At 52.4% G+C, this 26,757-nt stretch overlaps 1 protein-coding gene across 3 annotated transcripts in view; it reads left to right on the forward strand.

Moving 5' to 3' along the window:
- LOC111156425 (WSC domain containing 2) overlaps positions 1 to 26,363 on the forward strand; it is a 135,760-nt gene extending 109,397 nt beyond the window's left edge. For all 3 annotated transcript variants that reach the window (XM_022517315.1, XM_022517316.1, XM_022517314.1), the window contains 5 exons: positions 1,861 to 1,982; positions 4,301 to 4,475; positions 10,489 to 10,653; positions 17,648 to 17,848; positions 24,252 to 26,363. In XM_022517315.1, the coding sequence (XP_022373023.1) occupies positions 1,861 to 1,982; positions 4,301 to 4,475; positions 10,489 to 10,653; positions 17,648 to 17,848; positions 24,252 to 24,604 (1,016 nt within the window). In that variant the 3' untranslated portion in view covers positions 24,605 to 26,363. The remainder of the gene's footprint in view (positions 1 to 1,860; positions 1,983 to 4,300; positions 4,476 to 10,488; positions 10,654 to 17,647; positions 17,849 to 24,251) is intronic.
- The last annotated feature ends 394 nt before the right edge of the window (positions 26,364 to 26,757 follow it).

A 26,757-nucleotide genomic window follows, 5' to 3' on the forward strand; every position in this document is an offset into this window, starting at 1 on the left:
GCCATTTGTATGTGGGGAAACTGAGGCCCAGAGGACCTCAGGGTGGGTCCACAGCACACTGACCACTTCTAGCCACCACAGCCACTGCCAGTCCCTCACCAGCCTGGAGCAATTGCGGAGGACAGTGAGGGAGACAGGACAGGATGGTGCCAGGCTGGAAATTAGCTCTGGAAAGTCACCATTTACCCAAATTCCAGATGTCTTGTCAGTTTGCTAGATTTGCCTCTGCCAGGAAAGACTTCGGGCTCCTGGGTGCCAAGTGCTAGAGATAATCCCCAGGATGACAGCTGACCTTTAAAACGATCACTCCCAAATTCCCTCCCTCCTGCTCCTCCACCATCCGGCTGCCCGGGGGACAATTCTGTATCCTTTCCCTGCACGCAAACCTAACATATGCATGTGTGCCAACCGGGAGGTTTCATGCTCCAGAAAGACCGGGAGACAGACAGGGATGGAGGTGCACGGTTTTTGCAGCTTGCTTTATTTGGTTGGGGAGATGATTCCCAGCAAGTTTTTGCCAACAGTGGGTCCTTTGGTTTGTCCCGTAACCTCACGGCTTGAGCCCTGCTGCCCTCAGGGGCACAATGAGAGCTTACTCCAGACCTTGCAGAGTTTTCCAGAAGGGGCAGTGAGAGGATGTCAGTAAAGTTCCCAGCAGAGAGATCACATGTGGCAGGCACTCAGTAAACGACACCAATGTCTGGGCTTCTGGTTTTGGTGCGCTGTCTGGACAGTGTCCTTGGTTTTACCTGGCAGCTGTGTTCTGGAAAGGTTCACACAACTCCAATTTGAGAACAGCTGACCTCAATTTTAAATGGGCATCATGAGCCTTTCGATAGATTTGACAGGGGCAGTAAAAAAATTTTTTAAGATTTATTTATTTCAGAGAGCGAGAGAGAGAGTGTGAGCATGTTGTGGGGGTTCAGAGGGAGAGAGAGAGAGAGAATCTCAAGCAGACTTCGCTGATCTTGGGGCCTGATGCGGGGCTCGATCTCACGACCTTGAGACCACGACCGGAGATGAAATCAAGAGTCTGATGCTCAACTGACAGAGCCGCCCAGGTGCCCCTAAACATTTTTTAAATTTGTCTTAATTACTTTAAAAATACATATTGTACAGAAAGCTAGAAACAGTTTTTAAAAGATCGGAATAAAAATTGCCTATGATGCTACTCTATTAGTCAGCGTTCTCCAGAGAAACAGAATTTGTAGGAGTTACATACACACACACGTACACACACATTAGGAGATTTATTTAAGGAATTGGCTTGTGCAGTTATGGAAGCTGGCAAGCCTGAAATTTGTAGGGTAGACCAGCCGGCTGGGAACTCGGATAGCAGTTAATGCTGCAGCCTTAAGGCAGAATTCCTTCTTCTCTGGGGAACCTCAGGTTTTGCTCTGGAGGCCTTCAACTAATTGGGTGAGGCCCACCCATGTGCTCCAGGGTAATGTCCTGTAAGTCTCCTTGACGTCCAGTACGTATAAATGTTAGTTACATCTACAAAATACCTTCATAGCCACACCTAGATGTATGTTTGATCAAACAACAGGGCGCCATGGCCTAGCCATGTTGACCTAAAACAACCATCATAGGGTTCCTGGGTGGCTCAGTGGGTTAAGCCTCTGCCTTCGGCTCAGATCATGATCTCAGGGTCCTGGGATCGAGCCCCGCATTGGCAGGGGAGCAGTCCTTGCTCAGCGGGGAGTCTGCTTCTCCCTCTCCCTCTACCCCTCCTCCCCGCTGGTGCTCTCTCTCAAATAAATTTTAAAAATCTTAAATAAGAAATTAAAGGCACTTTCTTCGGAAGGTGGCTCTCCAGCTGAAATCTGACTCCTGCTTTCCCCTCCCCCGGTTCTCCAGATGGAAGCGCAGTCTTCCGAGGCTGCTTCCGCAGGCCTGACAACCTCTCCCTGGCCTTGCCCGTGACGGCTGCCATGCCAAACATGTCCGTGGATAAGTGTGTGGACCTCTGCACCGAGAAGGTGAGCCGGGGGTCCTTCTCAGAGAATTACGGGAAGAGGCGGTATGGAACAGCTACAGGAAGCAGGGGCTTGGCTGGAGAGGTAGCGGCCCAGCCAGGATGAGGGGGTCATTTCTGTGATCTGTGACACAGGCGAGGGACACAACAGTTTCACGTGAATCTAAGGGGTAGAAGTTACTTGGGGTCTGTCTGTTTCCCACTGAGGAAGTGAGTTTGTTCTAATCTCAGGAATGCTCAGGAATGAGGGTAACATTCTAACTTGGGCCCACAAGCATGAGATTGTCAGGGAAAGGCAAGGGCAGCCCCACCTTGAGACAGAGTGAGATCCCCGTCACTGGAGACATGCAAGTAGAGTCAGGGTAGGTGTCGTGTCCAGCTGAATCCAATGGCTTCGGGCGTTGGATTGAAGTTGAACTAGATGATTTGTGGGTCCTGTCTTAGCCCGAGATCCTGAGATCCTTCCTCCCTAACTAGACCGTGAACTCCACAAGAGTAGGGGCTGTGCCTCGAACGTTGGTGCCCTCCCAGCACCCAGAGCTGGGCTAGGCAGTGATGTCTGAGGAGCTTCATTCTTCTTTCAAGATGAGCGCATTCCATGAGGGGCCAAAAAACCACCCTTTCTACACCACAAAAAGTGGCTGCCCCTTTCATTCATGTGCTGATATCTACCAAGAAACTGCTTTGTGCCAGAACCCCGTGCTCAGTGCTGGGGATGCGGGCACAACCAGATGCTGTGTTTGTCCTCAGAGATGCTGGCACTTGCTGGGGGCCTGCCTGTTGGCTCCTGCTGGGTGCCCAAGCCGGCACCCCAACTCTCCAACGCCCCACGTCCCCTCCTTGCCTCACCCCTCCGAGCCTCCCGATCCACGAAGCCCCTCGTCGGAATGCCAAGAGGCTGCTGTCTCCTGAGCACACCCACTGTGTAGCCCTCTGCACCGTGGGTCTCAGTTTACCTCTCACACGGAGACTTGGAGTTGAGGATTTTCAAGCCTATTTCACAGATGACAAAGCCAGTGCCAGACAGGTGAAGTCACTTGCCTGAGCTCATAGCACAAGCAAGTAGGGATGACACCTGAGCCTTACTCCGCATCTACACTCCGAATTTCTGAGCTACCCTAGAGAGGCTTCCAGAACCATTTGAGGGCAGCCAGGCAAGTTCAAGCCACCGGTCAGCTGCAGGTGGGACACAGACAGGTGAGACAGTGAGGCCCCAGGGGAAGCAGCGCAACGACAAGTCAGACTGTACGCAGGACTGGAGGGGAGCGAGCGTGTGTGGATGGACAGGAAGGCCCCTCTGCAGAGCTCCCTCTTCCAGTTTCCTCTGATCTCCTTAGGGGTCACAAGAGAAAAATTGAGGGGATCCTGTGGGCAGTGGTACAGAACTACCTGTGCCGTGGGGTGGAGGGTAGGGGATTTAGGCAATCGGCCGAGGCTCGATGTGTATCACCTGTTAGAAACGCCATCAGTCACGCCCCACGCAGCCCCACCTGCGTACCAGCGTCTGGCTGTCCCTCTCTTTCTGCCTCTGCCCTTCAGTGGAGAGGTAAAGTTCCTATTCAGTATGTGTTAGGAAGAAGCCGAACCTATTATGCAAAGTTTGCAGGATTGGCCACAGAGATGCGACCTTGGTGTATTACTAGGTTATTCCTGTCGGGGAGGATTCAGGGCTGCGGGTCGGACAAAGGACAGCGAACCTGAGCCCCACCTCGCTCCGGCTCAGGTGTTCCGCAGAACAAATTAAGCAGTTAGGAGCAGCTGTCCCCAAGAAGAGCATAGCTGACGTGGGGATCCGTGTCCTCTTTGGCTTAAAAGAATGGGCTCAGACAGCTTTTCCCAAAGCATGGGCTTTGGGTCCCTCTGAGAGCCGAGGCTTTCCGGTGGCAGGGCACAGGACGGTAAGAAAAGTAGTTTCTTTGTAGTTTTCTTTCCAGTCCTCCAGGAGAAAGCTCCGTCTCCATGCTCAGGTGTCTCTAACGCCTTTCAACCCTCCACTAATCTCCCCTTTGCAGGAAAAGCAGAGCCCATGGGGGCTCAGAGTCTTGGCAGGCAGAGTGCCTCCTTGGAAAGTAATTATATTGTTTCTTTCTATAGTATTTGCAAAATGTACCGAAGTGCCTGGTTTTATTTGTCAGTTATACCTTAATTAAGCTGGAAAGAAATGCTAGCATGGGAGGGACGCGAAGGGGGGCAAACTCATCCAAGTGAAGTTTGGGGACCTTTCAGGCTGGGGACGATTGGAACACCAGGCCTGGTCTGCATGGGGAGTCTGGGCCGTCCGGGGATTTAGTGACACTCTTCCTTCCCATCTCCCCTGTCCAGGAGTACCCGCTGGCCGCCCTCGCTGGCAATGCCTGCCACTGCGGGTTCCCCACAACGCGATTCCCCCTCCACGAGAGGGAGGACGAGCAGCTCTGTGCCCAGAAGTGTAGTGCAGAAGAATTTGAGAGCTGCGGGACTCCCAGTTACTTCATCGTGTACCAGACACAAGTCCAAGGTAAGCCAGGGTTCTCCCCACGGACGTCCCCCCACACACCGCAGAGGGCTCCCAGCCAGCCCATCCCAGCCTATCCCGCTCCGACTGTGTAGGCCGGAGTGCAGAGGCAAGGACAGGGCTGGAGAACTTGGCCTGGCTCAGTGATCCCAATTGACAGCAGAGGCAAGGGCCCTAGGCAAGGGATGTGGAGGTTCCAGAGACCCTCATCTCTGTCCCTCCTACTGAGCCCCCACCTGGGTGGCTCGTCTCCCGTGGTAGAGGCTGTGAGATTGAGGGTGATGTCACTGGGGCTGGGAGTGGGGGATGCGGGTGACCAACCCAGACCTGCAACAGGATCCTGGGCAAGTCACGTCCCCTTTCCGGGCTTCAGTTTCCCCATCTGCAAAATGCAGCTCTAGATGGTTGATCTCCAGGAGCCCTTTCAATTCCAAGAGTCTGTCCATTTATTTATAAAATCTTCTCTTTCTTCATCTTCTGTCATCTTCTCTTTGCTGGAAGGACCTCGGCTTCTTGCCTGGCTCCCCTCCCGACTCTTGGGGCTGCTGGCCCATAATGGTGGCAGTGCTGAGGGTCTCCTGGTGCCCGAGTCTGTGTTGAGTTCTTAGTTCATGCTTTCTCGCTGGATCCCCTCGGCTCTCCCGGGAGGTGGGAATAGTCAATATGGCTGCTTTAACAGGCAGGGAAACTGACACAGAACCATTAAGGGCCTTGCCCAAGGTCACGCTGCTTATACAATTTCTAGCTGAAAGCCATTTCCCCAGACTGAGGCATCATGAAGGGTGGGTGGCACACAGGGTGCTGGGGCACTCAGGCCAAAGGAAACCCTTGCAGAGTTACCCCAGCATCTGAATATCTGAATATGCTGACCACCTACTAAGCACGGGTCCCTTGCCCCACCTCAGCTCCCTGAGGTAAAGCCCATAGTAAGCCTACAATCAGGACGACGTCATTGCTGTTTTCCAGGTGGGAGAAGCAGGACTCCGAGGTTGGGAACCGGCCACAATTGCACTCTATGAGAGTGCTTTGTTTTCATGTCTCAGACTCCAAAGCCCTTGCTAGAAAACTCTGCCCACAGAGCAAAGAACACTCCTCATACCCCCTGAAGCCTAGAGATACAATGAAACATGATTGGGCTAGACCTCCTTTTCATCTGCCAGGAACTGGGCTTCCATGTACGGTTAGGCAGGTTGAGCACTGCACAGTCACAACTTGTAAGATAAATGGTGCCCAAAAGCCAGGCCATGCTCTGCACTCTGGGTAGCAGCACCTCTACCCAGAAGAAGGGGAGGGTGTCTTTTTCTAATGGGCACAAAGGTGTCTAAAGAGCTAGTGGCAGCTCCAGTAAGAGCTTGTCCCGTTTGGTCCGATGGGGATACTAGTAGTAGCCTCCTGGAGCTCCTTCTGTGGTACTTAAAGTTGTGCTAAGAGCCCAGTGAGCAAGAATCTAGTAAGTGCAGCTCTTGGCTTTGTTTATAGCACAGCGAGGAGGGATGAACATGTGTTAGCATTTAGGAAGTGTGGGTGACTCTCTGCAGAACCGTGTGGCCCTGGCCTAAGGCAGAGTCATGCACAGATTAATTATTCCGTGACTGTGAATGGCTTTGATGTGGACGGAGCAGACAGTGGAGTCTTTTCAATAGCAGATAAAGAGGCCCTGATGGATGGCTTTGCTCATCTCCTGGGCCATGTCCCCAGGCCATTACTGCTCTCCAGTTTTTCCATGACAGGCTTGCAGTCCCTCACACTGGCAAGGTTCGAGAGACCCGTGGTTTATTAGGTTGCCAAGAGTCTGGTCCATCATGATTGCCATTTATTCTGCATTTGCTGCATGCTAAACCCTGACGTTCCTGCTGGGAATGGGGTTCTCCAACACCTACTGTGTGCCAGGTGCTGTCCAAGCCCTTGAGACTGAATTAACTCATTCAGTCCTCGCAAGGACCTAGGTGCCCGTATTATTACTGGTCCACAACTGTTCAAAAATTCTAAATACTTAGAAATATTCTGAAATATACAAAAGTTCTAAAATGACTGTCTTCCAACTTGGCGCAGAGGTTGGGTAGCTGGGCCTGAGTGGCCCAGCTAGGACGGGGCAGAGGTGGGATGCAGACCCAGGTGGGGTCTGAATCCTGGGCAACCGCAGCTTCTCAGTATCCATTGAAAATGCTTCCCACGTATTCTCCATTTCATCCTGTAAGGAGATGAGCCCCATTTTCCAGGAAGAAATGGGCTCTGAGAGGGAAAAGCCTTGTTCATGCTTTGGCCATGACAGCCTTGGCGTAAGACGAGCTCTGATTCCAAAGCTCTAGCACCTGCTTGGACTTTTGGAGCTGTCTTTTTCAGGGCTGGAATAAACAAATAAACTTTATTTTGCAGGCTGAACACAACAGCCTTTACCTCAGAATGGGTCTTGACCTCCCAAGCAGCATTTGAATGGAGAATGCCGTTTTCTGGAGAAATTGAGGGGCCAGGGTTTTGTTTTCTGTTTTTGATTTTCCTCCCTCCCAACATTTTATGATGGGGAAAAAAAATGTCAAACCTCCAGAAAATAACTGGAATCACACCGTGAACGCCCACGATGCATCCCATAGACTTTTTATTATACAGACTCAACCTTCCATCTCTCCATTTTGCTATCCTTCAATCCTTCTTATTTTTTTCGTGCGTTTCAAAACACCCTTAACCCTTGAACGACATGGGGGTCAGGGGTGGTGATGACCTCCCGGTGTGGTTGAGAAATCCACATTTAACTTTTTTTTTTTTTTTTTTAAGATTTTATTTATTTATTTGACAGAGATCCCAAGTAGGCAGAGAGGCAGGCAGAGAGAGACAGAGGGAAGCAGGCTCCCTGCTGAGCAGAGAGCCCAATGCAGGGCTCGATCCCAGGACCCTGAGATCATGACCCGAGCAGAAGGCAGAGGCTTAACCCACTGAGCCACCCAAGCGCCCCACACATTTAACTTTTTTTTTTTAAGTTTTATTTATTTTTGAGTAATCTCTGTGCTCAGAGTGAAGCTTGAACTCACAAGCTGGAGATTAAGAGTTGCATTGCTCTTCCAACTGAGCTAGCCAGGCACCCCCACATTTAACTTTGGACTCCCCAAAAACTTAGCTCACAGCCTGCTGTTGGTTAGAAGCCATATCGGTAACACCAGCATTCAGTTAACCTATATTTTGTATGTTACTTTTGTTATACACTGTATCCAAATAAATAAGCTAGAGAAAAGAGAATATTATTAAGAAAATACATTTATTATTATTATATGTATTATATGTATTATATATTATATATATTATAATTATATTATTTATTATATGTTATAAAATTATATACTATTAATATTAAGGAAAACACATTTATGGTCGTGTACTGGATTTATTAAAAAAAAAATTCTGTGTGTAGCAGACCTGCACAGTTCAAACCCAGGTCTTTTGAAGGTCAACTCTAAGTTGCATTATTACATGTCCATTTACATATCTTTAATTATAATTCAATATTTGCTATTTTTGGCTTTTTAAAAAAATTTTTTGAATTTGGCTAATTTTTTTTTTTTTAAGATTTTATCTGACAGAGAGGGTGCAAGCACGCACACAAGCAGGGGGCAACCAACAGGCAGAGAGAGAAGCAGGCTCCCTCTGAGCAGGGAGCCCGATGCAGGGCTCTATCCCAGGATCCTGGGATCATGACCTGAGCCAAAGGCAGAGGCTTGACTGGCTGAGCCACCCAGGCTTCCCACTATTGATTTTTTGAAGTAACATTTACATAGCATGTAAGATTTTAAGGGACCATTCAAAGTCAACAGGATAATCCGTACCCGTATCAAAATATAAGACCTAACCAAGAATTTTACACACCTAGTCTTTTTCTGCAGTGTTTCCAGGAAAACTGTCCCCAGACACCCACTTGACATTAACAAAGACCGAAACTGGATTTATTTTTTCTGAAGTCTGCTCTGAACATACTGAACCTGGGGTGGTGGGGGGATGGAGAACTGGGGCCCCCCAACTGGAAGCCACAGCATGAAGAGGTGTGGTTGATCAGAGCTCTAATGTGGGAGACCCGTGTTCATACACCTTCCCTCCTGTGACCCTCTGAAGGGCACCACTGTTGTCAGTAGTCCCATTTTATAGGTGAGGAAAGTGAGGCTCAGACCCGTCATTTTTCCCAGGGCACCCAGCAAACAGGTGGCAGAATTGGAATTTCAGTTTAGGAACTCAGACGTTTCCTTGATGGGCTGTTATAAGACATCAGTGTGGCTCCCAGCAAGATCTTGGTAAGGGCAGGTCCTGCAGGACAGGAAAGACGACCCTGGGAGGAATTCTGTGAAGGGCAGGACGGGGCATGGTGTCAGGTGCTGCACAGAGCTCCAGGCGGTCACCAGGAACTCTAGAGGGTCTGTGTCTGTGCATGAGCAGGGCAGAGCTCAGAGGGGAGCTCCTGGGAGCAAGGAGGAGCAGAAAGAGGGTAGAATGGCGAGTGTGGACAGCTCAGCCAGAGGTGGGATGGGAATGGGGTGAGGACAGAGAGGTGTTCCTTTAAAGAGATTTTTGTAATGATGGCATGATTTGTTCATGTGTGAATGTGGATGTGATGGAGCCAGCTGGATGAGAGAGAAGGGGAGGAGGGAGGAGATGGGGACCCAGGCACAGGAGTGGTGATAGCCCTTCTCCCTTGGGAGTGGGAGGGAAGGAGGAGCGTGTGGGGCGGGCAAGGGGTCTGGTGGGTTCAGGGGCAGGCGAAACGTGCCAGGGGTACAGGGCTGTCTGCTGTCCCTTTGTGGTAACTAAGGATCGAGCTCGTTGGTCTCGAGTGAGGAGGCAGGGCTAGAACCCCAATCTAGGATTTTCTCCTCTCCTTCCCCTGCTGCAGAGTCCCCTATGCTGGGCCTTCCCTCCACTTCCCTTTTATCTCTAGGGGTCAAAATAAATCAGCACGGTGCCTTCTGTGCTGCAGTGGGAGGTGTTGGGGCTCTGACAACAGGAGCACCCTCAGGACTCTATAAAGCCAGAGAATCTAGACATACACATGAGGAGGATAAAAACTAAAAAGAAAAAAAGGAGAGAGAGAAAGGAAAAAATCTCCCCTTTGAGCACTTTATCGTATTAATGTATTTATATGTATTATGTCAGTCCTTACAAGATTCCTATAAAGTAAATACTATTATTCCCCGTCTACCCACTCACTCACCATCCATCCTTCCACCCATCCACCTACCTACACATCTGTCGTCCATCCATCCACCCAAGACGCTTTTATTATCCCTACTCTGTGCCAGAGGATATAGAAAGTGCTAGAGAATCAGCAAAGAGCATTATCAACAAATCATCCTTCGAGTAACAATGGAGTAACAATGGAGATGAGCGACAAGGAGGGGAAGGACCCCATTCGGGAAGGCTAGCCTGGGGAGGAGGGAAGCCAGGTGGTGCTGATTCGGCAGAGGACAGGGAAATAAAACATCGGCCTGGCAAAAGCAGGGGTGGTGAGGGCAGCAAAGTCTCTAACTGTCCCTGGGGGTGCTGCTGGGTCAGGAAGGAGCAGAGCACAGACAGGAAGTGGAGGGACCCTGGAGGCCGGCAGGTGGGTGGGAGGGATGAGCCTGGAAGGAAACATGAGCCTGTCTTGGAGGCCAAGGTCAGAACCCTGGACAGGACCCCATGTAGGCAGATGACTTTGGAGGGTTGTCTTCTTGAGCAAAGGATGGTGGGGGTGGTGTGAGAGTGAGTCTCCGTGCTGGGGGGGAAAACTGAGGCAGGAGATCAGAACTAGCCGATGTTCATTGAATTCCTGCTACGGGATCATCCCTCCTCATCCATGGTCTCCTTCAACCCTCGTGTCAACCCAGTGACGAGGAACCATTTTTCTCCTTTTAGCCATGGGAAGGGAGGGGGCCCGGGGGGAGTCCCAGCACACGACCTGGGCCGCAGGGCTGGGAAGGGGTCGGGGTGGGACTCACGCCCTGCTCCCTTCCTGTCCAGCTCCATCTGCCTGCCCCTGACCGTGTCCTGCCCTTTGCAGACAACCGCTGCATGGACCGAAAGTTCCTCCCAGCCAAGTCCAAGCAGCTCATCGCTCTGGCCAGCTTCCCCGGTGCCGGCAACACGTGGGCTCGCCACCTCATCGAGCTGGCCACCGGCTTCTACACTGGGAGCTATTACTTCGACGGTTCCCTCTACAACAAAGGTGAGGAGGCCGGAGCGGACCCACCTGGGGGGAGGGCAAGGGAAAACACTTCCTGCATCCCTACTGTGTGCCACTTGGCTCACCTGGGCATGGTTGCTAAGACCTACTGTGCACTCGGTACCCTGCCTCCTTGTATGCCCCACAAACTTTGCCTGAGCAGCATCTATTCAAAAAGGGACATTTATCAAGCACCTACTATGTGCGTGCTATCTTCTCTCTCTGGCTAGGGCACTGCAACTTGCCTGGAGCGCCAACTCTAGGCAGGTCCCTCCCCACCAATGTTGATGGACCAGCATCTCTGTGCTATATACAGAAGGACAGAATGAGGCTCATTTTGGGAGACATTTACTGAGCACCTACTATGTACCAAGTGTCCTACGTACCCTGAAGCCAGTGGTATCTGTTGTGTGGGTGCTTTATTTTCCTTCTGCTCACAGATGTTCACTGAGCGTTGCTGGGCTCCAGAGGCACTTCCTAAGTGTGGTCTCCTGGCAGGCATTTATGGGGTGCCGACTGTGTGCCGTGTGCTTTGTGTAGGTTTAGATGGCCACGGACAGACTTCTTTGGCTGCCAAGAGCCATGCCAGGTGCTCCATTTTTAGCCCGGCATAATAGCCCTAGGACATAGGATGTGGTACCATTTCCCAGATGCAAAAAACTGAGGCTTGGAGAGAAAAGGTAACTTACTCCAAGTCACGCAGATTGTTTTCAACAGGCTGGTGAGGGATTACAGCCTAGGACGTCCCAGTTTCAAAGCCTGCATTCTTACTATTCCCATCATCTGGGCAAGAAGACCCTGGGGGTTCTTACTGGGAAATTGAAAACCTTGGGTGAAAGCCCCATTGGATGTGAGGCCCCCTCCCAGCTCTGGCAGGGGCATCAGGGAAGCAGCTCTATTTGTGAGAGGTTTTGTCTTTATGTGGGGCAGCCTGTGGCTCTGGGTCTTTGTGTCTGCAAACCAGATGAAGACCCGCTTACTGGCTCTGTGACTTTGAGCAAGTTTCTGCACCTCTCTGATCCTGCGTCATCATGCACGAATCAGAGATCACGGTATGTCTCTGGAGAGGTCATTGTGAGAGTTAAGAAGTTGCTCCATGTAACAGGCTTAGCGCAGAGTGAGCGTGCCATCAGTGTAGGCTGTGAACACTACGGTCTGGGGACCAGGCACTGGGAGAGCCAGGGGACCTCTGTCTGAGGGTGGGAAGCGGGAAGGAAGAAGGTCAAGAAGGATGAAAAGGGACGGGTTGAAGGACGGAGTTAACAAGCAGTAAGGTCTGTCTTAGGATCCCGACGTTCGGTATGACTGATTTTTTAGTTTTGGCTTATGCGATCATTTATTGAGCATGAAATGTGTTCGAGGCTCCAAGGGGAGGGTTTTTCATGCTTATATCAGGATCTGAACCCAGGCCCAGCTGTCAACATTATATCTGTGCTTTTAACAAACACTTTGTCGTGCTACCTTTATGAGGGTTGTTGGAGGAACCCAGGCAGAGTCTGGAATATCTCTGGCTTGTCCTGGAGAGTGGCAAGGAGAAGCAGACTCAGGAAGCATCCCATGGCTGGCCCTTGGGCTGGGGCAGGAACCCTATTTATGGAATTGTAGAATTTACAAATATAAGGGTCTTTCAGGATCATCAGTCCAGGGATTCAAAGTGGTTTCATCTCCTGTGTTCATTCCGATGAATCCCTGTTTTAGGTTGATGTGTTAAGAAGGATTCTGAGGTTCTCTTTAAGTGCCTTAATCTAGTAGTGATGCCTGTTGAGGGTGTAGAAGGGGGAATGGTGGGCTATGTGCCTGATAGGACCACCTCTGATCTAACTCAGCCTCCTAGCTTCAAAGGGAAACTGTCTTAAGACAGAGTCAGGGCATTGACTCTTCAGACTGAACACTGGTAGTTATCAGGTGTGGGGCCTTGGGCAAGATTTCATTATTTCTCCGAGGTTCCGTTTCCTCATTTATAATATGGGGATGCCAACAGCAAATGCACACTGGTTTTGAAAAAAGATATAAGACAATGTGTATGAGGCTCTGGTGTTAAAATACCATTGGTCAGTCCCGCTAACCCCAAGTCCCTCCCCACATGACCTCTGCAGCTTAAGGAAATCCTCATTTCCTTAAGGGGTTTGCATGGGGAGGGGGTTTGCGGCCCACTGGCTGGTTGGTCTGCTGCCCCCTTCGAGTGTCAGGCTCCAGGTAGGATGTGGTCTTCATAGTTCGAAAACATGCCAGCCACATGCCCACGACTGTCCTCTCCCTGGATCATCAGTCCGCACCCCCACCCCATCCTAGCTCTTCTGCCTGGAAACCTGCTCTCCCCAAGCCGAGATCACAACCCCCTTCCAGCACCTCTGGCAGACTCCCGCGTCCTCCTGCCCCATCTTCCTTGTTCCCAGAGCCCTCTTTCATCACGGTCCCTGTCGTTACAATATGTCATGTCGCCCTTAGTGATACTAAGTGTTGTGGGTGTTTATGGAATGTCTGCGATGGGCCCAGCTCTGGGGTGGGTGCTTTCCATATTTTGTGATTTAGTCTGGGGCAGGGGTGTGCAAAAGTATACAGGACTCCCCGCGGTGGGGGAGGATCCCCAGGGAGAGGCTGTGGATGGGGGCAGTGGTGTGAGGAGCAGGAGACTGTGTGATTGGTCAATGACCATTCGGTGGCATTGGACGGTGGCAGGGGTGAGGGCTGGGGGTGCGACGCAGGAGGGACAGCCAGGACTGGGTGGGCGAAGCCCTTGAAAGCATATTATGCTGGGGCCCCTGGCCCACTGCAGAGTGGGGTATGGAGGGATCTCAGGCCGAGGAGTGGTGTGCTGGGATTTGTGTGTGTGAAAATACACCTCTGGCCACAGAACTTGGGAGAGGATGTCCAGCTGCAGGGACAGTAGTGGGGACAGGGAACAGTGGGAAGGACAGTAGGAGCCCATTGATTGGAAGTGAGGGGCCTCAGGGATGGCCCTGGAGGGGGTTGGTTTCTGTAGGATGAGCTGATGCTCCAGGGACTCTGGCTTTGTGATATTTCAGAGTTTCCTCCCTCATCCCTGCAGCTAACTAGCTGGATAAAGGAGGACACCATCACCACCCCCCCCGGCTTGAAACCTCCATCTCCTCCTGTGTAACAAGCTTGTGTTCGGTGGGTGACCCCCAGGGCCCTCCTAGGTCTAACAGGCTGCTTGGCACTTTCTCTGCAACCTCCTCTTCTCTCCTCCTGGCAACAGACTGCCCCCCTGAGGGGCTGCTGAGTGAAGGAGGGGTGCAGGGGGAGTACATTCTCCCAGAATCCAAGTGTGTGTACCTCTTGCATTTTGCCCCCTCTTGCCCTTACCCAGAGAGGCTGGCCATCTGCAAAACATGATTTTCTCTGTGTCTGTGTCCATCTGTCTCTGTCTCCCTTTCTCCTTTTTTGTGTCTCTCTTCTTCTTTTGTGTCTGTGTCTGCTTCTCCCCTTCTCCCTCCCTCTCCTTAGGCCCCCTCTCCCCTCTCTGTCCTCCTCCCCATCTCAGGGACCCCAGTGCCCAGAGTGCAGGCTCCAGCTCTCTGGGCTGAGTGAACCCCGAGGCAGGAGGGGCTGGGATGACTGCCCAGAGTTCGGCAGGGCCTTTCTCCGCTCCTGGGGGCCACACAGATGTGGCGGGGCGTGGATGAGGCAGGCTTTTGGGGGCCTTTCCCTCCCCAGCAAACAGCAGGGCATGCAGAAATGTGGAGCCCTGCCTCCTGCCCCTCTCCCTGACGGCTTCTTTTTTTTTTTTTTTTTAAAGATTTTATTTATTTATTTGACAGAGAGAGATCACAAGCAGGCAGAGAGGCAGACAGAGAGAGAGGAGGAAGCAGGCTCCCTGCTGAGCAGAGAGCCCGATGCGGGGCTCGATCCCAGGACCCTGAGATCATGACCTGAGCCGAAGGCAGCGGCTTAACCCACTGAGCCACCCAGGCGCCCCTCCCTGACGGCTTCTTTAACTGCAGAGTGCACAAGCACATGTCATAGTGGGCGGTGGGGCGGAGAGGAGAATAAATAGCTTATTCTCCAAAGCCTCGATCATTGTCTGGCTCCTCAGAGTCTCTGAAGGTCCCATGCGTGCCCCAGATGAGCTGCTATTATGGTGAACCCTCAAAGGAACAGGATTGAAATGCTCCACACAGATGCAATGGAGCTGGGTCCTGTGTCACAGAGGAGTGGAGAGGGGGCCCCCTGGTGGTGGAGTTCAGCAATTCCGCCCTGGCCCCCAGCTTGCATCCCTGATTGTAATCACCTAGAAGGTCCTCCCTGGAGGCTGCTGGAGCAACCATCTCTAGTTCCTCAGGCAGATCCCATGCGGATTCTTAAAGGCTCCTTTCTAGACACAGAACTCCTCTCTCTGGGAGGCATTGTGCTAAATGGAATTTTCTCCACCTACCTACTTTTGCAGTGCACCTTACAGACTAACTTTTTAGGAGACCTACATCTGGAGTCTAGACCAGGTCTTTTCCGATGTGCATAATCTTTGTATCTTGACAAACATGGTGCTGGGTTGACTCCACCACGTAACAGAGAAGTGGACTCTAGGTCTCACAATGCACCAAAGCTGATTTTTTTTTTTTATTAACCTATAATGTATTGTTTGCCCCAGGGGTACAGGTCTGTGAATCATCAGTCTTGCACAATTCACAGCACTCAACATAGCACATACCCTCCCCAGTGTCCATCACCCAGCCACCCTATCCCTCCCCTCCCACCCCCCCAGCAACACTCAGTTTGGTTTCTGAGATTAAGAATCTCTTATGGTTTGTCTCCTTCCTGATCCTGTCTTGTTTCATTTTTTTCCTCCCTATCCCCTGTAACCCCCTACTCTGCCTCTCAAATTCTTCATATCAGAGAGATCATATGATAATTGTTTTTCTCTGATTAACTTATTATGCTAAGCATAATACCCTCTAGTTCCATCCATGTTGTTGCAAATGGCAAGATTTTGGGGTTTTGTTGGCTGCATAGTATTCCAGAGTGTATATATACACATCTTCTTTATCCATTCGTCTGTTGATGGCAAGAGCTGATTTAAACTACTGTAACCCCTCTGCCAAGTTTCTAGTTCTCTTTCTTCTCTGAGAACCTGTATGTGTCCTTGTGTAACCCCCGCATGTGTTTTTCTCTTGCTGTGCTCATGCATTTTGGCAAAGATAAAATGCCATCCTAGATGGGAAGTTCGTTGTCTGTGTCATGGGGCACTTTACTGATGGAATGCAGGACTGCATGCCTTGAAATTAGACCCAACTCGTGGGTCAACATCTGTGTCCCAGGCTCTGCTCTCCAGCTCCCAGACCCCACTCCTCATTGTCCCATGACATGGGGCAGTCCGTGGGCCTCCAAGACTGTGGGCGAATATTTCCTTGTGGGCAGGGGCCAGTGCTAATTTGCAAGGCTAAGATAATTCCTGCGGTTTCACTTGGCAAGTCCCAGGATGGACTCTAGCTCAGGAGATGATATTCCATTTCTTGTGACCCCAGTGGGGAGTCAGGGGGTGGGTTGTTGTACCTTTCTGAAACTGGAGTTTTACCTTTTCTGAAACCTGATCTCCAGGAACAGGAATAGGTACCAGGCTGGCCTCATTTTAATCCACCTTAAAAGCCTCAGAAACCTTTGTGCATGGGACAAGGAGAGAAAAGGGGAGGAAGGGTGGCTTCTCAGCCCATCGTGTCCCCCCGCAAGACTTGTTGTCATTGAGCTGCCATTGATTGAACTCCTCCTCTGGGCCTCATTGATTTTCTCAAACAGCCCTGTGAAGGAGAAGCAGCGTGGTTCCATTTTATAGATGAGGAAACGGAGGCCCAAAGAAATAACATGGAGTTGGAAACACAGCAGGTATCTTGAAGGCGTCGTCTGAGAACATTTCTGCTTGGCTTTCAAGATGCCATCCAAGTGCCCTTGCTCCTGGGAGAGCAGGAGGCCCAAGAACTCAATCTCTGGCGCCTAGATGGCTTGTGTTTGAATCTTGGCTTCACGTCTCCCTCCCTTGCTCTAGAGCTTGGGCAAATTCTTTGATCTCCCGGTGGCCCAGTTGTCCTTATCCATAAAAATCTCTCCTAGGATCAATGCAAGCATGGAATTGCCCAATTACATGAAAGGCTCAGACCAGTGTCCAGCATACCATTGGCGCCAGAGAAACATTCTCCTGCAACCCACAACTTCTGTCAGGTCCTCGGCTTTTGAAAGGAAAATCTGATCTTGTCCTGCTGTCTTTTGCTTAAATCCTTTTTCAGGGCTTCCCAATCTTTGTGGTTTTAGTGCTGAACTCTCCATCATGACTGCTACAATCCGATCTGACTTTACATTCCCCTCTTTTCCCCCTCAGAAGTCATCCATGTGACACATTTCTTCTGACGCACCCCAGGACCTTTGTATCTGCTATTCCCCCACACCTTTCCCTTCCTCTCTTGGGCTAGTCATTCCTTCTCATCCTTTCCATGTCAGTTTACACCCCTTTCCCTCCAGGTTGCACCCATGTCTGTTTCACGAGTCTCTCACCATCTGGGACCAGCAGCCTTGTAGTGCACGTCCTTCTCACAGTAACGGCAGAGCACATAAGACTAAAGGAACATGTGATGCGCCTGGGAGCTATGCTAGAAAACCACTTCTGTCCTCATTGCCCTGGCCAAAGAGAGTCATAGGGCCATGCCTGGGGACATACACTCCACCCAAAGAGGACTCCCCCAGTGCATCCCTCTCCGGTGCTTCTTGGGACACCTGGGCACAAAATGCCAGCCACTTCTGTGGCACGGTGGCTCATTGTGGTCAAAGAGGTCATGATCTGCATTACCTGACTCCCAAAGACGGCAAGACCCATGAAGATTTTTGCAGATTTTATTCCTACCTGCCAGCACAGTGCCTGGCACACAGGTACTCAGTAAACATGGGAAGAAACAAGTGAATGCAGCAGGCTTCCTGAGTTAGCCTGTGGGACTGGGCAGGACTCCTGTCCCTGGGCTCACTGCTCTGTATCTCCCTCCTTTGACTGGAGCAGGGTTCAAAGGCGAGCGGGACCACTGGCGCAGTGGCAGGACCATCTGCATCAAGACGCACGAAAGTGGCCAGAAGGAGATTGAGGCCTTCGATGCCGCCATCCTGCTCATTCGTAACCCCTACAAGGCGCTCATGGCCGAGTTCAACCGCAAGTACGGCGGCCACATCGGCTTTGCTGCACACGCCCACTGGAAGGGCAAAGGTACTGCAGGGATGGGGGTGAGGGGCAGGCTGCCGTGTGGGGATGGGTGGTACAGCTGGTGCTGGGTGCTGCCAGGGATCCAGAAGGGTTCCCTGTGACCTCCAGCCCATGAGCTGCACCTGCTGGGAGCCCAATGGGGTCACAGGCAGCCGTCAAGGGCATGGGCTCAAGAGCGAGACTCCCTGGGTTCATACCCCAGCTCCACCATCTCCCGGCACTTCGGCTTGTCCCGCCTATACAATGGGGTTAATAATAGTGGGGCTCTAAGAGTTTAACCCTTTAAAAACACTCAGTAATTATGGAGATGGAGATCCTCATGTAATTGATATGGGATGGCTGGAAGCAGTTTCAAGAGCCCTTTCCTGGGAGTCGGGAGACCAGAATCCAGCCCATGGTCAGAATCCAGCCCATGGTCAGAATCCAGCCCATGGTCAGTGGCTGATGGCCAGGAGGTCACTCAAGAGCCTCCCTAAGAACTCACAGAGCGTCATTTCAATGAACCACCTCCAGCAGCTCTGGGTTGTGAGGCTCAGAGAGGGTAAGTGACTTGTGCCAGGTCACACAGCTGAGGAGTAAGTGACTTGTGCCAGGTCACACAGCTGAGGAGTGACGATATTGGCCCCACAGCCGTGAATCTTAATATGATCGGGGTTTGAGATTCACTTCTGGCACTTAGTAGATGACAGCCCTGTGGATAAAGATCTCAGTCCAGAGCCGGTGGCCCACGATCGTGGTGAGAGCGTTGAAGTCAGACCCAACTTTGAGCATCTTGAAAATCTTTAAGCCCTCTGGCTCTTAAAATCCCATATCCAGGGCATCTGGGTGGCTCAGTCGTTGAGCGTCTGTTTTCGGCTCGGGTCATGATCCCAGGGTCCTGGGATCGAGCCCCGCATTGGGCTCCCTGCTCCGAGGGAGGCCTGCTTCTCCCTCTCCTACTCTCCCTACTTGTGTTCCCTCTTCCACTGTCTCTCTCTCTCTCTGTCAAATAAAAGCTTTATAAAAAAAAAAATCCCATATCCATTATCACCCGCATCTCCATCACTGTAAGGAGAGTCTTGAAACCCCATAATTAACCCCGTTTTAGAGATGGGATGAACCAAGTTCAGAGAGGTGAAGAGGCTTTCCCTGGAGGTAGTGAACCTGGGGTTTGACCCCACACAGTCTTGCTCCTGAACCCAAGCCCTTAACCACTGAGCTATGATGATGGATGGGATAAAATGTTGATGGAACAGTGGGGTCAGTCAGTCCAGTTGGTGCTCCGTAAAGGGGAGCTCCCTCCACCATAGCCTCCAGGAACCAGGCTGCTTCAGCCTCAGCCTTGAAGGGGTGCTCTCCGCTTCACCCCTCCTAAAGCTGCTCCAAAGCACCCCCACACACTGCCCCCCCCCAGAGGTGTTAATGCGGCCATCCTGTGGTTAATGGCGTCCTTCCTTAAAACCCCTGGGCCTGTCTGGCCAGCGGGGCCCTGGCTTCCCAGTTCAGTCCAGGGGGTCCTCTGTCCCTCCCCTTGCTTCATTCCCCCTCTCAGAGGGTGGAAGCTTAGGTGGTGACATTTGTTCCACTGTTCCCAGAAGAGGTTTCTGATTCATTTGTGGAACGGTTGGAAATGAACACTCAAGGCCAGGCTGAGAAGTCTGCAGGTGCTCTTGGCAGAGGCCTGGCTGAGCAGAGACTTTGCCAGCCCAGCTGGAAAGGACCTGGGAGCGACCAAGCCCAGGGGTCCTCAGCCCCTGCCACACAGCAGCCACACCTCCCTGGAGGAGTGGGGACAAAGCCCAGTGCCCCGACCACACTGGGACCGTTGCTGGAATGCAACCTGGGCTCCGGTGTTTTTTTTTTAAGCTCTCGCTGCTTCTAGAGTTCAGGTAGGACCCCAAATCTCGGTTGACCCTCTATTGATTAACAGGGAAACTGAGGCCCAGAGAGAGGCAGGGACCTGCCAAGGTCATTCGGGCACCCAGGGACAGGAGTAAAATCCAGCTGTCTGCCTCCCAGGCTTCCTGCTACCCCCAGGGGGAAGAGAGGGGACTCCATGGGGCAGCTCCCAGCGCTAAGTTCTTTGCATTCATTAGGTCATTTAAACCTGATTCCCAGACGAGGTAAGAAAGGCTACTGGTCACTGCAGCATTCCATTGCACAGGTGAGAAAACCAGCCCAGGAAGGGAGCAATCACGGTGCTGAGCGAGCTTGACCCCAGGCATTGGCTCCCAAGCTGTCTCTTCCCTAGGGGTGACCCTGGCTTTGTGATGAGTTCACAGCTTGCCTGGCTTGGCAACTGGTCTCAGGTTCAGGCAGTTCCAGTTCCCAGGAGCCGCCTGGCCTCTCTTTCCTCCCTCAGGGCAGCTGGGAGCTTGCAAACCGAAGGTTAGGGAGGAGTCAGGACATGCTGAAGCACGAGACTGCAGGGCAAGGGAGAGAGAAGGTTCCAGCACACGCATCTCCTGGCAGGGTGCCTGGGGTCCCCACAGTAGCCTGGGATGGGGAGCCTTCTCCCTGCATCCCCTCCCGGGCCTGACCCAGGTCTTCAGGGCTCTGGGAGCCTTCCTCCAAAGAATCCCTTTCTTTGCTCTTAGCTTTCCAATTTGGCCCCCGCAGGCACTTGAGTTGAGACCCTGGCTTTAGAGTGCCCATGCCAGCCATGCCTGAACACGTAGCCTGGGGGAATGGGTTAGAAGCGCATATCCTCCAGCCCCACACCTTCCAACCCCACAACCTGCTGCATCAGAAACTCAGAGGGGGCCTGGCAATCTGTGTTTTCCCAATCCCTCCAGACGTTTCTGATACACACTCCAATTTAAGAATTACCACCTTAAACCCTTGCTGCTCCCAGTGGGGTCTCTGTAGCAGTGCGTTGACCCCACCTGGAAGAGGGTTTAGAAAAGCCCAGCTCAGCCCTCAGGATCCCTGAATGGGAATCTGCACTTGAAAAAGATCCCTGCCACACACACCCCCCCACCTGAAGCTTCCAGTGCACTTGAATGTTTGGGCATCACTGCCTAGTGTGGGAGGGTTCCCCACCTCCCCCAAAAGCAGAGGTCCCCGTTGGGGAGCAGGTCCACCCCTCCCTGCCGCCCCAAAAGCAGAGGTCCCCGTTGGGGAGCAGGTCTACCCCTCCCTGCCAGTGCCCGCTTTTCCATGTAGAGCTGGAGCAAGGCTCTTGCAACCCTCCCCGCGCCCCCCATTTTTGGTTCCATAATGTTAATTTTACAGTCTCCCTGGAGTGGGTCCAAAGCAAAGTTTTATGTGATATGATTACACAAGGTGAATTGTCCTAGATCCGTTTAATGAAACAGACTGTGTTTAATGATTCCGCAGGGAATTAAGTGCAGTTAAGCTATTAATCAGGCCCCGGTTCCTCCCCCTGGCAAGAGGCGGGAGCTCCAGGGGTGACTGTTTTGGCGGAACCGGTGCCAGGACCCATGGTCTGGGGCTCAGGGTGCCTTTATGACCCACTGGGACGGGGATCCTGTGCTCATCAGGACTTTGGTTTGTAATTTTTATTCTTTTTAGTGAAGTAGCTCAGGAGCTCCCAGGAAGGAATCTGGGGGGGTAGGTGAGCAGCTATTGCTGAAGCAGCCTGGGGGCGGTGCTCAAGCCTTGTTGGCGGGAAGCGCTGACCCAGCTGATGGGACATAAGGGGGGTGCGTCTTGGTGACGCCAGGGCGCTTACCTCCAGAATCCTCGTACCAGCAGCTGACATTGAAGGAGCTGCTACTGGGGCCCAGGGCTGGGGTCCTTGCCCCTCTGCTTCCGTTCCCTCTCACATCCAGGATGCAGGTCTTAGCACAGTTCTTTCACTGATGGGTAAACCGAGTCTCGAGGAGACCAACCGAGGTCCCCACGCTGCCACAGCTAACAGAGAGAGGAAGGGGGTTGTGAACACTGCCGTCTGCCTCCAAAATGGTCTGTGCCCAGACCCTGAGCCTTAAACGACCCCCAAAGAAGCACCCAAGGCTGGGACCGCCCTCTGCAGGCCCTGACCACCCTGCAGATGGGTCTTCCCTCTCCTTTTTGGGGGGAGCTTGTGCAGCAACCCCCCAGCAAATACCTGAGATGGTTGGTCAGAAGTAGCCCAGCCTAGAAATCTGATCCGCTCGCTCCTGGGCAACTGAGTCCCACCTTCATCCTGCTGGGCTTCTACGGTAAGAGCAGCACGTGTCCAGACCCCACCGGGATGTGTGCGGGGGTGGGTGGAGGACTCAGGAGGGGGCAGACTCCAAAAAAAAAAAAAAAAAAAAAAAAATTACAGCAGACTATGTACATGCTCTACGTTCCTCTAATCACTCAGATACATCTGGTCTTAACCCATTACAACAGTCTGGGCCCAATTAGCCAGACACCTTGTAAATCATCTATCGTAAAGATAAAAAATATCCTTGTCCCCAGCATTCATGTTTCCCTAGCAGCAGCAGTGTTCTGGGTGCTGGGGGAGCAGGAGGCTCACCACGGGTCTGATGGGTTTTGCAAAGAAAGAGGAACCCTTTATCATGTCACAGTTTGGCGGTGGGGAATTCCAATTTAGTTCAACAGCCATTCGTTGAGCCCCTGCTGGGGGTAAGGCAGTGGGAGGGAGTGGGGTGAGGCTGCTGGTGCCTGGGAAAGATTAGGACCTGGGGCCTGGCTGTGTGACCTTGGGCCTGTCGCTTCCCTTCTCTGAGCCTCCTGTCTCCTCACTGGTGATACAAGTCAGCAGTAGCCCTTTCCCTTCAGGGTACACTTTAGGATTAAATGAAATTGTAAGTACCCATCACCCAGCAAAGTAGGAGGATTTAGTTGTCAAGAAGCAACTGGGCTCCCCCAGCCCAGCTTGGGAGACTGATAAACCCTTGTTCAAAAAGCAGATCCCTCGGGGTGCCTGGGTGGCTCAGGTTAAAGCCTCTGCCTTTGGCTCGGGTCATGAGGGTCATGATCTCAGAGTCCTGGGATGGAGTCCCGAATCGGGCTCTCTGCTCAGCGGGGAGCCTGCTTCCTCTCTCTCTCTCTGCCTGCCTCTCTGCCTACTTGTGATCTCTGTCTGTCAAATAAATAAAATCTTTTAAAATAAATTTAAAAAATTTAAAAAAGCAGATCCCTCTGGGGGGTGCAGGGTGGCGTTGCCTCTGTGAGCAGCAGGGGTTCTGGCTTCCGGGTTTCAGAGCACCTGCCTGTGACTGTCCATCGGGGGCTCAGAATCCCTTTCTCCCTTCCCAGTGTTCTCTGTGACCCCCCCTCCTCTGCAGGGACTTCTCATTCTGTCCATTTCTGCAGCCCCGGGGCTGGCTTGCAGCTCTTTGAGATCCTCTCTGGGGCTCCCCAAGCAATCAGCCACATTCTGGTGTAGCCTGTCTTCAAGCCAGACCACCCCAACACACCATTCCCTGTTCGTGACAGTCCCCCTGCTGCCAGATTACCGCAGTAAGGTAATAAACTGAAAACAAAAACAAAAAAAACAAAACCATGATGAAAAGTAGAACAGTAAGGCAAAGATGACGAGATAGATAATCTGACTTAAACTATACTCCCAGCCTGGTCTACTGGAGAGAGACACAATACACGTGGGGGTTGTGGAGGGGGCAGTGAAGCCCAGAGGCGGCACTAGCCTGGGCCTGGGGAGTCCGGGGAGGCAAGGTCCTAGCTCAGAACAATGACAGGAAGAGAAACAGGCAGCATTTACTGAGCACCTACTGGGTACCGGTGCTAAAACCCTCAGAGGCTGTTTTGTTTGTTTATGGGCAGTCACTTTTTTGTTGTTTTAAATTCAAGTTAGTTAACACATAGTATAGATTATTAATTTCGGGTAGAATTTAGGAGCAATTCGTTGCATATAATACCCAGTACTGATTCTGTCAGGTGCCTTCCTTAATGCCCATCACCCAGTTACCCCATCCCCCTGGCCAAACGTCATATGCTTTTATCCACTTCTCTATTCAAAGGTCCTACTATCCTCCTGTGAGTATATAACATTACTAAACAGGACAATTTGATCGTTCAAAGCCCAGACTTTGAAACCAGACTGTTGGGTTTCAAATCCTGGCTCTGCCATTGCATGGCTGTGTGACCTTCAGCAAGTTACTTGACCTCTCTGTGCCTCACTTTTGGGTTCAAGGAAGAGAACGGTTGCCGTGAGGAATAAGCAAATTACTAGCTACACTAATACAAACGTATATAAAAACACAATAACATGCATTTATGGAGAAGGCTGGGGCAGCCATGCAGGAAGCACCTAAGAGGGGTTATGGTTCTCTCCAAAGACAAGGAAAGGTTGAGAACATTGCAGGTAGCAGCAACAGCATGGAGGTGGGAGGGACCGGGCCAGTGTGGGATCTGAAGGAGCGAAGGGCATTGCCGTAACTGCCTTGATCCTGACACTGGTCCTCTGGGCGCCCCTCCCCTTCTCTGACCCTGCCCTGCCTCCTCTCCCCAGAGTGGCCGGAGTTCGTGAGGAACTACGCCCCGTGGTGGGCCACTCACACGCTGGACTGGCTCAAGTTTGGCAAGAAGGTGCTGGTGGTGCACTTTGAGGACCTGAAGCAGGACCTCTTTGTCCAGCTGGGCCGCATGGTGAGCCTGCTGGGCATGGCCGTCAGGGAGGACCGGCTACTGTGCGTAGAGAGCCAGAAGGACGGCAACTTCAAGCGCTCGGGCCTCCGCAAGCTCGAGTATGACCCCTACACGGCCGACATGCAGAAGGTCATCTCGGCCTACATCAAGATGGTGGATGCGGCCCTTAAGGGGAGGAACCTCACGGGCGTCCCCGATGACTACTACCCCAGATGATGCCTGGGCTGGGGACGAGGGGGTTGGGAGTCCTCACCCAGCTGGGGTCTCGAGATTCTCCTCCCTTGGGGAACCTCCCCCCAACCTGTCCTCTCTTTCTGGTTTGGGGACAATCCCCATGGTGGCTGTTGGCCCTCAGTGGAGTTTCCTGCATGACGAAGGAAGCTCAAGGGAAGAGACCGTGGGGGCACTCACCACCCAACTCCCTGCCCCCCTTGGAGTTGGAGGGGGCTGCTGGTTTGGGGCACTCGAGCCCCATGGACCCTTGCCTGTCTCCGGTGCCCCAGCCCCCATCACTCAGGATCCTGCCTGTGGGGAGCGAGGGCTCACAGTGCCCCAAGAAGCAGGTTTCCCACTGCAGAAATCAAAGATGTTGATTCGAGAGCTAAAGGGATGGTCAAGGGAGAAAGTGGCCCCGGGTGCTCTTTCCTTCCGGGCTGAGCGTTCACGGCCTCCCCTTCTCTCCTCCATGCCCCAGGGAAGCAGGGACTCCAACATGGACCCAGGCCGCTTCTGCTGGAAGAAGGGTCTCTGACAGTCGGTGGGGGCTATGGAGGCAGTGGTACCCCCAGGAGGTTAACGGGCACTGCCATGTGGGGGGCCGGCACGAGGAGCCCACCCCAGGTCCCATGGCTCCGAGAAACAATCTGGTTGCCAGAATGCTGCCCTTCCCCACTCCCCCCCATCCATACCCAGGAGGGGACCTTGGCATCTTTGATCCCACTCCCAGGGGTCCTCAGGCGCCAGCAATTAACCCCAGGATGGTCACATGCCACAAGCAGAAGCTTGAGTAAGACTGACAGCGCCCAGGGGCAGCTCTACCACAGTGGAGCCAAACACAGCGACCCTATACTGCCCTCTGACCCCTAGCGGGGGGTCCTTTGCTATCCAGGTGAGAGAGCCTGGAGTGCTCCACATCAGGTGGGGACCTTGACCCACACAGATCCCCCACTACCTTCCCAGATCACCAACCACCCCTTGGTCCTAGTCCCGTGGGGCCAGCTTCCATGGAAATGATTCTTTAAGGAAGAGGATGGTTCTTTCGTTTCCATAGAAACACACCTCCCTTGGTGGTAAGACATCAAACCAAAGGATTCTCCAGGACCTGGGTCGCTAACCATCAGTCTCAGAAAGCACTGATTCAGGACCCCATCTGTCCCATTTCGGATCCCAGTGGCTTCACGTCCTGCCCACACCTGCACCGTCCCCTACAACATAGACGCAAAAGCCATAGGTCCCAGAGCTTTGCTCTTCTGTCTGGAGCAGCCCCCCAGTCAGCCCCTCTGAAGGCTTGGGGTGCAGGTAAATGCTCTTTCCCAAATACCCAAGAGACTATGGAGAAGGTGACTGTAAAGAGATCTATTTTTTTAAGAGGAATATAACTACTACGTTCTGCCCCTTTGCACCTGGCCACGCAAAGAGAAGCAGGGCTTAGGGACTGGGCCTGTGGTTCTCTTCCCTGACACCCTCCTCTGTGAGATTTGCCCCCAGCCCAGGCTCAGGGCCCAGCCAGGGAGCCCGGAATGTATTTTGTACCATGTTTCTCCCCCCCCCCCCCCCCACCCCAGGCTAGTTTCTAGTCTTCTGAGAAGCAGTAGACGGCATGGCCTCCCCTCCCACGGGGACATCCGCTCTCTCTGGGAGCCATGGGGTCTGAGACCTGGGCCCGTTCTGCTGGCGGTCGCCTCAGGCCGCAGGCCTCTGTCTGAAGATTCCTCAGGTCAACACCGTCATTAAAAGCGAGTTTTGTTGCTGGTTCTACCACGTGGTAGAGTGTTGTGTAAGGGGAGTTCGCAAACGGGTTTTTCTCTTTTTTTGGTTCTGGGGCAGGTAGTTGTGTCTGTGCTTGGGAAGTTGGGGGGTGTGCGGTGTGTGTGTGTGTGTAAAATTGTGTTCACCTGCCCTTCTGAGTGAAGAGACTGTGTCCCCCATGTTCACATGACAACTTTTTTTAACCATCCCACTTCTAAGGCGTTTGTGTCAGCTCCCAGGTGTAGACAGGAGCGGGCCGGAGTACCTGAGCCCCCTGCCAGAGAAGCGGGGGGTGTGTTCGGCCTCTGCCCTTGATCCTTGGGAAGTGTGCATATGTCGGGGGGGGGCGGTGCATGGGTCCAGAAGAGGTTATCTGGGAGGGATGTCCGTTCTGTGTGCGA

This window comes from Enhydra lutris, unplaced genomic scaffold (assembly GCF_002288905.1).
Source record: "Enhydra lutris kenyoni isolate GAN:26980312 unplaced genomic scaffold, ASM228890v2 scaffoldscaffold46, whole genome shotgun sequence".
Lineage (NCBI taxonomy): Eukaryota > Metazoa > Chordata > Mammalia > Carnivora > Mustelidae > Enhydra > Enhydra lutris.